This window comes from Panthera onca, chromosome B3 (genome assembly GCF_046562875.1).
Source record: "Panthera onca isolate mPanOnc1 chromosome B3, mPanOnc1 haplotype 2, whole genome shotgun sequence".
Classification (NCBI taxonomy): domain Eukaryota; kingdom Metazoa; phylum Chordata; class Mammalia; order Carnivora; family Felidae; genus Panthera; species Panthera onca.
Window position 1 is genome coordinate 71,866,101 of NC_138344.1, and position 14,260 is coordinate 71,880,360.

The 14,260-nt window shown below is 35.7% G+C and overlaps 1 protein-coding gene across 10 annotated transcripts in view; it reads right to left on the bottom strand.

The window, feature by feature from the left end:
- The window catches only part of HNRNPC (heterogeneous nuclear ribonucleoprotein C), a 54,943-nt gene that overhangs the window by 16,872 nt on the left and 23,811 nt on the right, over positions 1 to 14,260 (bottom strand). For 8 of the 10 annotated variants that reach the window (XM_060619157.3, XM_060619153.2, XM_060619150.3 and 5 more), the window contains 3 exons: positions 11,069 to 11,346; positions 5,504 to 5,618; positions 4,858 to 4,905 (listed from right to left, as the gene is read on the bottom strand). In XM_060619157.3, coding sequence (XP_060475140.1) covers positions 4,858 to 4,905; positions 5,504 to 5,618; positions 11,069 to 11,309 — 404 coding nt within the window. In that variant the 5' untranslated portion in view covers positions 11,310 to 11,346. The remainder of the gene's footprint in view (positions 1 to 4,857; positions 4,906 to 5,503; positions 5,619 to 11,068; positions 11,347 to 14,260) is intronic. The other 2 variants (XM_060619159.3, XM_060619158.3) reach the window with 1 other exon arrangement.

A 14,260-nucleotide genomic window follows, 5' to 3' on the forward strand; every position in this document is an offset into this window, starting at 1 on the left:
AAAAGACAGACTGAATATTCAGACCTACCTAATGAAAGAGGTAACTTTTGGGGAAAAAAAACTAATAATAATAATAATAATAATAATAATAATTTCATCTTAATGATGAAAAATCTGGGGGTGCCTGAGTGGCTCACTTCAGTAAACCATCCAACTCCAGATTTCCCCGACTTGTGCTCTCACTCTCTCAAAAAAAAAAAAAAAAAAAAGCAAAATCTGGTAACTGTAAAAATGCTAAAATATTAACAAAATACATGTAGTTAACGTTGGAAGAACAGCAGCATTCCTGTTATGCCAACAGCAAAAAATGTACTAAGAATTCATTCACACTACAGTAAGCTTTAATGATCACAGGTAGGGGTGCCTGGGTGGCTCAGTCGGTTCAGCGTCCGACTTCAGCTCAGGGCATGATCTTGCAGTCCGTGAGTTCAAGCCCCACATCGGGCTCTGTGCTGACAGCTCGGTGCCTGAAGCCTGTGTCTCCCTCTCTCTCTGCCCCTCCCCCGTTGGTGCTTTGTCTCTCAAAAATAAATGTTAAAAAAAAAAAAAAAAATGATCACAGGTAACAGTTTTGCATTTTTCCACCCACACCCTGAATTAAAACCAGTAATATTACTGCAGTGCAGGTGGCAGCATTAAGGCTACAGAATTTGATCCTGTTGTCTCCCTCAGGAGACAAAATACTAAAATATAAGTAACTTGGTTTGAGTTTTAAAGTTTGATTGCCCTCCAGTTTTAAAGATAAAGAGTATTTTACAATCCTTGGGTCTTGATCACGCATCCCCGAACAAAATACAACACAGGTAGGAGAGGGCTCTCAAAACAATAAAAACCAAGTGACTCTAATTCTAACAAAAGTGTTAATTACCTATTTCCTGATATCTAAAGTGTTTCTTCTTATAAAACACCCAATGCCTCCTGTATTCTTAAAATTTCTGCCAAATCAGGTTAATGATTAAAGTGCACAATACCTCTATGAAGTATTCTGGGCTCCTTCCCCACTACTCCCAACATACTCCCTCGGGGGGGGGGGGGGGGGCGGGGGGGCGGGGAACGGGGGGTGAGAAAGAAAAAGAAGATAGAACCTGAAATCTGATCAAGCCTGCAGATCTATCCACCAATTCACAAATACAGGTGGGACTGAAACATGCTTAACACAAAGTATAACCCACAAAATGAGATCTATGAAAAACTGATGAGATTAATATTATTATAAGTATGGTGGTGTGATTATGTTTATAAAAGCAATCTTTTAACCATTAAAAAGAGGTCCAGAAAACACTAGAAAATACTAAGCATTTCAATATGCATTAAAGTTGAGAAGACGGTTGTCACACCTGAAGAGAACTGGAGTATGCTAGAGATGTTAGTTTTCTGGGGAAGAGGATTGGAGGGGTATCCACAATTCCCTTCGTTCTGATAATCCAGAAGTGTAACTTGCAGCAACTTTGCATATAAGAAATGTGAAGATCTTGATAATTAACAGGAATGAATCCTCATGCTCTAAAGACTGGGAATTCTATTGATTGGTTGTAAACAGTTATGATATTTGCGAATCATCACATTTATAATGCAATTTCTAGTCTTTCATGTTTCCATTAGTCTTCATAGCAACTCTATTAGTAAGATTATTTCCATATTAGGGATAAGAAACTTGAGATTACATAGGACTTCAGTCAAAAATTTCTTTGCTAAATATTAGGTCTTTGGATTCTTCAATTGTTCTTTTTTTATAGGCTCCAGATCAGCTACCTCTCTACCATAAAAATAAGTAGAACTCAAGATCCCAGAAAGTTAGATAATTAAGAAATGCCAATTTTAGGTCTTGAAATATTTGTGTGAATCTTATGTTCTTAAAGGTATGACTAAAAGGTTTAAATAAACACTGATTTAACCCATTTACATAGGAAGATTCAGAGCTTTCAGCTCATCTCAGAGCCATTATCAATAACCTATTTCAATAAAGAATCCAACATAGTTGATTTAGGACCACTATGTTGTTATGACAATTAATACAAATCTTAACTTTCCAAATAAGTATCTTCAAAATGACTTCTCAGTGTGATTTAAAAAAAAAATTTTTTTTAATCCTTATTTTAAGTTTTGAGAGAGGGAGAATCTGAAGCAGGCTCTAGGTTCTGAGCTGTCAAAACGCAGCTTGACATGGGGCCCAAACTCATGGTCTGCAAGATCATAACCTGAATAGAAGTCGGACGCTTAATAAACTGAGCCACCCAGGCGCCCCTCAGTGAGATTTTCTAATGCAATTTTCCTGACTAGTTTCTCTATGCCTGACTAAATTTATTTTCTCATTATAGACCTCAGTACTATACTTGAATCCGCTCTTTACCAGCTACTACCTGGCTGCTCCATCAGTCATCATAAGGCTTTTTCCATTGGCTGAGATTAGAATGGAAGAAAATATTACTCTTCACTGACACTCTATTAATACCAGGCAAATACACCAGAGTAATTAAAGGTATTCTCTCGCCTCTTGAAAAACTGAAGAATGAGGTCAACAGTGGCACCGCCACTAATTTTTAGGATCAAAGAGCAGTGGCAAGAAATTTGAAGGTATTTCTGCAAACATCTAAATTTCCTTACTATTCCTTGCTGTTGATACCTTAACTCATCCAAAATCCCTCACTCAAAAAAATCTTTTCCAAACATACTTACAGTGGCATGATAGAAATGGTCAATGTTTTGCTGCCTCACCAAGACAACTAAAAGTAAAACTTTAGAGGACTATTGTCATGAAGTTAGGATTGTACACGTTAATTCTCTATATACTAAATTTAAAACAGGAGTTTTTTGTGCCAGAGTCCAGGATACCCCAGAAATTATACATACATATATAAATGTATTAGAATTTTTCTAAAGAGATTCATAGACAAAGAAATAGGGTTAAGAATCAAAGAAACAAAACTACTTCCTCATTCTTTAATCAAGGATTCTCAACCCTTTGACATCAAAATCTCTTGAGAAGCATTAAGAAAAATATACCAACACTCAAGCATCTATCTAGACCATATGTATAAGAATCCCTACAGGTATAGTTGGGCATGAGTATTTTTTTAAGAGAGTAAAGGGCAGCTGCTTCAGATAAACTCATTAGGTCTCTCTCTGTCCCTTGAAGTCACCCAACCAATGATCACATTTTTAGGAGCAAAGAGATGCCCAGATCTCTCAACTGCCATCTTTTGTATTTTAGTATTTCCAAAATATGAAAATAATCATGGTTTTCAAAACATGTGTTCAAACATAAATAGACATAAAAATATGAAGAAATCACGAAGGACAAATGAAATAGCCATACTGATGATGCACAAAGAATACTCACACAATTTTAATATGGCATTCAAACACTTTTAACAATGTAGGCCCAAACTATGTTTCCATTCTTAATTCTTTTTGGCCTATTAATGACTAGCTTACCGCAGCCCATATATTTCTCAAACAGAAAAAACATACACGCTCAGATCTTTACACAGGTGTTTACTGGCTGACTTGATAATCCTTTACCCAACTGCCTTAGCATGACTCATCAACTCAGTTCAAAAGTTTTTCATGTGTGAAAAAAAAGCTATTCCCAAATCAATAAAGCTATTACTTTTACTCCCAAAGCAGAAATTTAATTAATTTTCTTATATATTAATAACATTATACTAATCATTGGAATACTGAAATCCTAAGATGAAAAACACCAAAGAAAAATTTATACTAGATCAAGCCCAATGTATCAGCATACACCATACACTTCCATATGATACATAATTTTAAAAGCAGGAAACCAAATAAAACTAATATTTTTTTAATGTTAATGAAAACTGTTATCAGAATGCTAGTATGATACTGATATCTTTTGTGTATTATATCATTCCAAGAACTAATTCCTGTATCAGCAGGTCTAAATCATTCATAACCTTCCATAACCTATGCCTATCCACATATATTCCTATTTTATTTCTCAGCATGCTCCAACAAAGTAATATTGCTTTTCTAAAGGTATGTGCCCATGCACGTGCACGCACACACCCACACACTCTCCAACCATTATTCCAACCTCCTTGTCTTTTAGAAAGGTGTTACCACCATCCCCAGTCTGCAAGTCTTCAACACCTTTTACCTCCTAACACAAATTCTTAAAATGTCCTTCAAGGAGAGGATTTTTTTTTTTAAGTTTAAGTGGTCAGCAAAGAGCATCACACAGGGCTCAATCCCATGAACCATGAGGTCATGACCTGAGTGGAGATCAAGAGTCGAATGCTCAACCGATTTAGCTAACAACACAGGTGTCTGGAGTGCATATTATTAATTCGTTTACGTATGCTCACTGTATCCTGTTTTGTATTAGTTGGTTTACTCAAGGGAGACTTAGGGATCTTAAAAAAAAAAAAAAAAAAAAAAATTGTTGTAATCCCCTACAAAGCAAAGCCAAATGACAAGTATGTGACAGGGACAAAATGAAGAGAGCATGGAAATGCTAATTAAGTTCTATTTCCTCATTGAGCAGTCAATGGATCCTTACTTCTCTATCTGGCATACATATTCAAACAAAACACTGGACATGTCCCCATATGCCCAGACCATATTCAAACAAAACACTGGACATGTCCCCATATGCCCAGACCATATATAAACTGATTCTTTGAAACTAACAAAAACACCACCCTCATCTACCTCTGACAATTTGTAAGAAAGTATTTTTCATTTTGTTTATAAAGGGGGGGACTCTGACAACCTGCTTATTGCTCATTACTACAAAAGGGAATGTTTGTTACAAAATTGAAAAATAAAATGATTCTTACTTAAATGGCTTTTAACCAGAATAGACAAAACAAAACACCTTTAACATACCTGTCATAATAATCTCGTTGAAAGTCATAGTCCAAGTCAAAAGAGGAGCTGAAAAACAAATACCAAAAAGGATTAATTTGGAGCTGCTGATGTAAATTTACAACAGTAGATGGGAAAAACAAAAACAAAAACCATGCAAAACCAATCATAACAAACAGATCAAGAGATTAGCATGGAATAATATCCAATCATTCAAACAAATCACTAAAATTTCAATCATTTTAGAGGCCACTGGACATGCAGCAGCCAATTTGCAAATTTAGGCACATACGTATGCTACAATTTCAACATACAACATTAACAGCTAATACAGGAACACTGAAAAATACAACAATAAACCAAACATTCTTATGCTACCCTCCTTCCCTTTCTTATTTCCCAGCTTCTTAAACTAAACAATTCCTCTTGAAGGATTTCATTTTATGTTAAAAATATCAAACTGCTCTTTAGTAAGTAAAAACCTCAGGGAATTCTAATAATTCTCTGGGAAATGGGCGAAAAGGAGGTATACTAATACAAGATTAATAAAGCATCACTTTTACACAGATAAAACATACTACAGTTAACCCTCCCCACATCCAGAAAACAGATAGAGAAGATGCCCACTGATGGACACAATGCAGTTATAAATAATAAAGTTCCGGACCTGAGTAGAGGGGACGGAGAAGGGTGTTCTGGTACTGACCCGTACATCTCCGCTGCAGATCGTTTCACACCTGCTTTTCCTCGGTTCACTTTTGGCTCTGCAGCCAGATTAATATCTGAAAAAGCAAAAACAAAGACAAAAACTTTAATGACAACTCTGGGTGGGGTAGGGTATATCTTAAACTACAGTTTTAAAATGCGTACACAGTATATAAGTCAACAAAGGACTAACACTGTATCTCATCTTTCCTTAGATAAAAGGGGCTCATGAATTTTTATAAGGCTAAGACTTAGTCTTTCATTCCTTTGTCCTCTGTTCTGTAACAAAGTATTCATTATACATAAAGCATTAGGTTTGTCTTTGGTACCTTCTACCCTCAACTGCCACTGAAACTCACTATTCAGAGCATATATTAGGAATGAGTAAGTGACCTCAGAGACATAAAATATACAGCAATTCATGAATATGGAGTATGGTGCCCTCAGATTTTCATTCCCCTTACAAACAGAATCAGCTGTAAAGATGAATAAAAATTGGTTAAGAAATACTATGCAGGGGCACGTAGAGTTGCTCAACTGGGTAAGTGTCGAACTCTTTACTTTGGCTCTGTGCTGGGCGTAGAGCCTGCCTGGGATTCTCTCTACCCTTTCCCAGCTTGCACTCTCTCTCTCTCAAAATAAACATTAAAAAAAAACATATTATGCAGACTAAACTGCTGAGCAACTGTTACATGAACAAAAAGAAAAGGGAAGTAAGGGAACAAAGGAAAAGCCCTAGTTTCCATATGCCTCGTCATTTTTAAAACACATATTCCAACATGGCCAGCTGTTTACCGTTACCCACTGTCTAACAAACAAAAGAATTAATGATTGCTTTCTTATTCTAATAAGAATACATTTGCCAAAAACCAGCTCTCCAAAACTCAGTTCATCAAATGACCAATTGAAAAACAGAATTTCAGTACACTATCTGCTGAGCACCACTACATTTATGAATAATCTTCAGTTCTTAGTTCACTAAACTCATTTTTAATTTTTAACATTTGTTGTTGAGAATGTAGTTTTTAAAAATTTTCTAAAACAAATACAATAAACTATGTATCATGCTAATTACACAACCTTATAGAAGAATTATTTCAAGTGATGATTTAAACTATAGTACTGTGTTGATATCCATAATAGAATATATATTAATAAAAAGAAACTAAAAGCTAAAATTGCATTTAATAATCTTAATTTTGGTAAAAACAAAACAAAACAAAACAAAACATAACAAAACCTAATAGGCGTAGTTATTTTAAAACTGTGGCACAATGCATAAAATTATGTTTTGTTTTCTAAAAACCAAGGTGCTCCTATTTTTCCCGCTGAAACTAGACAGAAGCTATTAAAAATTCAACAATAATAAACACTCTCAGTGTACAGATCATGGTTTCTATGTTAAGTGCCATTTAAAGGAGCCAAGGCTCCTAGAAAAAAGGGGCAAATCGAGATTTAGGTCAAGAAATCTATCAGATGACCTGAAATATCTTGTGATGCCAGAAAGTTAAGGATGCAATAAAATATTACAAGAGTAAGATCTCAAGGACATAGGAACCAATTTGAAGGTGATCCACTGGCCACAGAAGAAATATTTTAAGCTCTAAGGAATGATCTGCAATGCACGAAAATGTATCAATTTATAAGTTTATGGGGATGCCTGGCTAGCTCAGTTGGTAGAGCATGCAACTTTTGTACTTGGGGTTGCGAGTTCTTCAACTCATGCTGGGCATAGAACAGAGCTTACTTTTTTATTTATCCACTTTGAGAGAACAGAGAAAGAATCCTAAGCAGACTCCACACTGTCAACCCAGAGCCCAATACAGGGCTCAAACTCACGACCATGAGATCATGACCTGAGCAGAAATTAAGGAGTTGGAGGTTTCACAGAGTCATCCAGGCACCCCTAGAGCTTTCTTTTTAAAAAAAAAAAAAAGGCTAGGGGTGCCTGTGTGGGTCAGTGGGTTAAGTGTCTGACATTGGTTCAGGTTATGATCTCACAGCTCTTGAGTTCAGAGCCTGGAGCCTCGTTCAGATTCTGTGTCTCCCTCTTTCTCTGCCCCTCCCTGCTCCCGTGTTCTCACTCTCTCAAAAACTAAATGTTAAAAAAAATGAAAAAAACAAAAATAAAAAAAGCTAAAATATAAGAGTTTATATTATTAAGCAATGATTATATTTAATGATTGCTACATAGCAGTTTAGAAAAATTATTTTGCAAGCCCTAATGAAATACGTAGGCAATGATCATCAATGGATAATCACCATTAAAGTTAAAAACTGATGGGAAACCTTATCATTGATGTGTCAGGATGTAAACTCAGAACCCACAAATTATCCTTAACATCACTAAAAATGGGACCATATTAGGTCACCTGATGTGGTATAATATAAAACACAGAACACGGTCCGTATAATATTTTCACCAAAATAAATAGTATCTGAATTTTATCAATATCAAGCCTCTAGATCTGCAGTCTAAGGAAGTAAGCTGCTAGTCTGAATTCAGATGTGTTTTAAGTATATATTCTCTTATACATCTATTGGACAGCACTGCTCTAGATGTAGCAGTATTACACAAAACAGAGGTAGAAAACAAATGACACCACAAAGAATCAATCAGTACACAGTGTGGAACACATTTTCTTCAACAAATTAAATGTCATACATTTTTTAAATTGGAAGGACAGGAAAACTCAGATTTAAAAACATCTAAGAGGGAATTAATCAAACACACATACAGACATGAACTGGATCTTGATTTGAATTAATCAAGTTATTTAAAAAAAAAGTTTGAGGGGCACCTGAATGGCTCAGTCAGTTAAATGTCCGACTTTTATCCCTGCTCAGTTAATGAACTCACAGTTCGTGGGTTTGGTCCCACATCAGGCTTTCTGCTTTCAGCGCGGAGCCTGCTTCAGATCCTGTCCCCACCTCTCTCTGCCCTTACCCCTAGCTCTCTCTCAAAAAAATAAAAAGTAAACAAAAAATAAATAAAAAATAAAAACACACAAACCACAAAACAAAAACTTAAAAAAAAAAGTTTGCAACCAGGGGACCAGGGATGCTTGGAAAGCACAGTCGGTTAAGCATCCAACTTTGGCTCAGGTCACTGATCTCGCGAGGTTCATGGGTTTGAGTGGGGTTCTGTTGCTGACATGACAGCTCAGAGCCTGGGGCCTGCTTTGAATTGTGTGTCTCCCTCTCTCTCTGCCCTTTTACCCCACTCACACTGTTTCTCTCTCTCAAAATAAACATTAAAAATAATAACAATAAAAGTTTCAGACTCTAAAGGAAGAAATCTAAACATGGAATGAATATTTGATGGCATTAAGGAATTTCTAGGAGGCTTTATTTTGGTATGTGATAAGGGCAGTGTGGTTAAAAAGTCCCAGTCTGCTAAATATATGTTGGAGTCTTAAAAAGAGACTCGACTCTAACAAAATTTAAGAGAAAAAAGGGAAAAAAAAGAAACAACAGACGAAAACAAGATTAGTCAAATGTTGGTATCTGGTTGGTAAGACAGGTGAGATGGACATACACACATGCTCATTAAACTCTTCTATTTTTGTATTAGTAAATTTCCATGACCGTTAAAAAATAAACAAGTATCATAAAAAAAAACCTGACTTCATTTTATGATGGAAAACTGTTTTAGTTCACTTTTGCCACCACACCCATTTTACAGGTATCAAAGTTTTCCTATACTTTGAGTTTTCCTATAGTTTGAATATAGGACAAGTGGGTATGGAAATTTCTTATGTATTCTCAATTAAAACTGTTACTTTTATCTTCAATAGCAAGGATTACAAGGTTCTCTAACTTCTAATATTTCTCCTTCCCAATCCATTGTGGTTAAGATTTCTAAAACAGCATTTGAAAAGGGTTTACAAATGAAATACAAATTACACTAAACTTTTATTCTAAAATCAAAGGGCTTTCATGAAATAGCCACTGAAAAACCATAAACATCCAAAATAGTCTAAAAAGCTGTTGAAACTTTACCATAAATCACGATATAAAGTATTTATTAAATGCTACAATCATTATGAAATGCTCAAGTTTTATCTAGTATTAGAGGGAAAATCACCAACATGAATACACTTAAGGAGGAAAGAACCCACTCCAACCTGGAGAGGAAGGCAGTTAGAAGTTAAAATGTTTAAATTGGAATTCAAATTTGCACATTATACAACTGAATACAAAGTCCTGAAAATGCTGAAAACAAAATGAAAACTTAAATAAGCCTCTACAGGAATCATCAGAAAACTAAGTTCTCAATTATGAATTGCTATAAACTTTATAAACCTAAATAATTGTTAAATTGATAACCACAGTATCATCAACAATGCCACTAGCCATTATATGGCATTCAAAATATATGTGCTTATTCCTTTTTATTAATAAAAAAAAAAAAGAGAGAAATTGACTTCTCTTACTGAACCCTTCAACTTCCCTAATATTATTCACACCCAAGAAAATATAAGCTATATAAAATTACTATGATTCTGACAGCAAATCTTAGCAACTGGTAAGTTGTTAGAAAACTATTCAAGGAGATGAAATTCTGTAAGACTTATGTGCTAAGTCTTAATATGTAATGAAATCTTCTGAAGTTTAGAATATAAACTATTATTAAATAGGGCTTAAATCTCATTCTAAAATATCTGAACATGCTAGATCAGAGCAGACACTTATTGGGAAAACTAACACCTACGACAAAACCACTTTGTGCTGCTAATGCTGAAATATATTTAATAATAAGTACCTTTTATTAAGTGTAACATGCTAGACTATACTTGAAGCTTCTCATGAATCATCTCAACTAAGACAAATTCCTGATAACACCAAAGTACTATTACCTCAGGTAAGAATAGATAATAAATTCTGAGGTACAGTTTTTAAAAACTAAGAAAATTTAAGGCTCAGCCAAGCTATGCAGACTGCCCAATACACAGTTATGAATCGCCAATGCAGAGCCAAGCACCCGGCTCCACAGCTCAAGAATGACTAAGCTATATTGTCTTCACCTCATCCCTTCTGTGAATGGTAGGACACAACCATTAGGCAGCAACTGTTCCTTATGTAACATCATTCCTACTCTCCTGATCTTACTCAAGACTGCCAACTGAAGCTTATCCAAACTCTGCTACACAAAATGGAATAAAATCCTTAGCCAATTATACCTACAACCCTAACATTTTTTGACTGTTAGCTTAGTGGAAAAGGGAAAGAAAAACAGAAGCTTGAATAGAAAAATCTAGATCTGGGGGCACCTGGGTGCCTCAGTTGGTTGAGTCCAACTCTTGACTACAGCTCATGAGGTCATGACATCAGTTTGTGAAACTGAGCCTTGTGTCAGGCTCCACACTATCAGCATGTAGCCTGCTTGGGATTCGCTCTACCAGTACCCTACATGCACATGGGTCTCTGTTACTCTCTCAAAACTAATGAACATTAAAAAAAAAGAAAAATGACCGGTATGTGAATTATACAATCAATGAAAAAATTAATTCAACCCAGATCTTACCTAAAACCTGGCCAGCAATCATTCTTCCATCCTCTCCTGCCACAGCAGCCCGGGCATTTCTCTCATTAACATACTGAACGAAGGCAAAGCCCTTATGAACAGAGCAACCCACAATTTTGCCATATTTTGAGAAGATTGCCTCCACATCAGATTTCTTGACCACAAGAGTGTTGAGATTCCCGATGAATACACGGGAGTTCATGGAGCGAGGATCTGTCTTGTTGGTAACATTGCTTGCCATGGTCTTTGATGATATGGTTGTTCACAAAGCCGAAAAGCTGGAAGGAAAAAAAAAAATGCGTTCAGGTGAAAAGGAGATAAAAACAAAATACTCCTCGATGAAACTTTCTACGCTTTATTTTGAACCACTGTGACTAGAGTATCAGTCAACCAAAAGGGTTGTCATAGCAGCAAGTTATCTGACTGTTTTAGAGAGGAGAGCTCCTGAATATATGTATTCTTATAAAAATTTAGCTCCCTCTTCCCCAAGTCTATCCCATGAGGGGCTGGGGGGGGGGGGGGGTCCTCTTCAGAGACTACTAGTAACACAATCACGGACATTATTAATTATAAGTGACCATCTCTGTTCTAAAGTCCTGAAGCAAATTTGAAATCCTTAAGCCTTCTACTACAAACTTCTCAGATTTCTAACCTTACCCCTCATACTAACCTAACCATTCCTTGCCACGTATAAAGACCTCCACCTTCTTGCACAGTGCTATTACTAAAACGAGTCTCAACTATTCCAAAGATATATAAAACTCTGAATTCTGCCCACAAACAACCATTCTTTAGCTAGATAAATGTGGGCAGCTGACACCCTCAAGTATAATTAACCTTATTATACTAAAGCAATATATAGACCCAACTCATTCACTCTGGAACTATTTCCAGGTACTTCAATTGACTTATAATATGCCAGAGGTATCTCCAGTATCAGTACTAACACTTTACACAATGTACTGACTCTTGACCTACTTTACTTTTTATGTGATAATCTACAAAATACAGTTGGGACATTTACTACTAGATGATGATGATGATAAAACTAGTAAGTAGAACACTGCATGAATCAAAAGGGGACCAAGAAAACTACTTTCCTCAGACTTTTTCAAAACAAAAATTATCTTTATGTATGTTATAAAGGTTCAATCACAATTACATGGAGATTCATGATACTACCATCTTAGGTCTTTTTTTATGTGAGAAAAGTTTTGACATTCTTTAAGCTTTTTTATCTGCTGCCCCTTCCCACTCCAACTACCAAACTGAAGATGAACCCACTTTAGATTTAGAGTAACATTCTTAAGATTAATTTTTCCCCATTCATCCTTTTGAAACTCAAATCAGTTATCAGTGTCTTTCTAATCCTCAGGAGAAATCATGACAAACTAGTTCTCATGGATTATGTAAAAATATATTCTATATATGTATGTTAACAAAATAGTACAATATCATTTATACAGACCACTGGTATTTTTTTTTGGACCACTAATATTCTGACCCTTAAAACACCTAGTCTTTTCAAACAGTACTGATTTCTGTTTTAATTTTTTTTACATTTATTTATTTTTGATAGAGACAGAGCACCGGTGGGGGAGGGGCAGAGAGAGGAGGAGACACAGAATCGGAAGCAGGCTCCAGGCCTCGAGCTGTCAGCACAGAGCCTGATGCTGGGCTTGAACTCACAAACCATGAGATCATGACCTGAGCCAAAGTCGGACGCTTAACCGACTGAGCCACCCAGGCGCCCCACAAACAGTACTGATTTTAAAGCTGCCAAAACCATTTTTCCCTCCTAGCCATTCTAAAATTCAAGAAATTGTCTTTATTTGATTTTGGTTTCTAAATTATAGCTTTTTAAGCAGTTCTTAAATTTTAAGACTAAGCAATAAAAATTTATCAAACAGCAGTCGTGAGAGTCGTGAACACATTTTCAACTCTAAGTGTGAGTGCCAGAAAGCCTTAGAACACCAAAAACAAAAATGAAATGAAAGGCGTAACTGGTTTCAAATGTTACTGCTGGCTATTAAAGTTTCCTATTATTGTAAATGGGGACAACTTAAGCCAGGTTTCTACAAATGTTTTTCATGAAAAACAAACATATATTCTACATGTTATGGTAAATAATAATAAATACAGGAAAAAATCTTCCTGGGTTTAATTAGAAATTACCTGTAAGGGGAAAGAGGATGGTTCTACATGCTATCAGTATACTGAACAAGAGGGTAAACCACCAAACAATGAACATTAATGCCTGCTTCAAATATACTCCTTGGAACCACAAAACAAATGGACTTATATGACTGTTTTTCCAATTTTCACAAAGATGGTAGGTATATAGCTTGTACCAATCTAGAAATATAGAATTCATTATATATAAAGAATGCCACTGGGCATTACGGATTAATTCTTAAGCAACTCCATTTGGAAAGGCCAGTAAAGAAACATCCAGACACAAATAAGAAGGTGGTAAATTTGGGTGCCATCTCTGAATTTAAGAATATGATTTTATCTTTTAGGTGATTATATATGGTTTCTAAATTTGCTACAAGAATCATGAATTGTTAACAGAAAAATAATATATTGACCTCAACTTCAAAGGCTTGGCTAAAGTCAATGGTATAGCTTTCAATGCCCATACTCACTGTAAGGATTTAATCAAATTATGAGCAATAGTAAAGACAAATGAACCCACAAAGATTCATTAATCCTGGTTCAAGGAGAAACACATCTTCCTAAAAAAAAAAAGGGTTAGTACAAATAAATACATTTTTTCACTGAACATGTATCTGAGAAGTACGAGCTACCAAGGCTACTTCAGAGGAAAAACAGCAACAGCTATAATTCCTCAGAGTTTACACTCTAGTAATACTACTGTTTAATATTTTATTGAAAGGGCCCCGGGTGGCTCAGTCAGTTAAGCATCCAACTTTGGCTTGGGTCAGGATCTCATAGCTCGTGGGTTTGAGCCCCATGTAGGGCTCTAGGCTGACACCTTAGAGCCTAGAGCCTGTTTCAGATTCTGTGTCTGTCTCTCAGATATAAACAAACATTAAAAAAAAAAAAAAAAAAATTGAAGAGAGGAACAGATTCCCCAAAATTTTACAAATTTCACAAATACAAATTATCTCAGTTCACCTTTCACCCTACCTCTAAACCCTTAAGGTACCTTACCCCTGAAATCTCTGT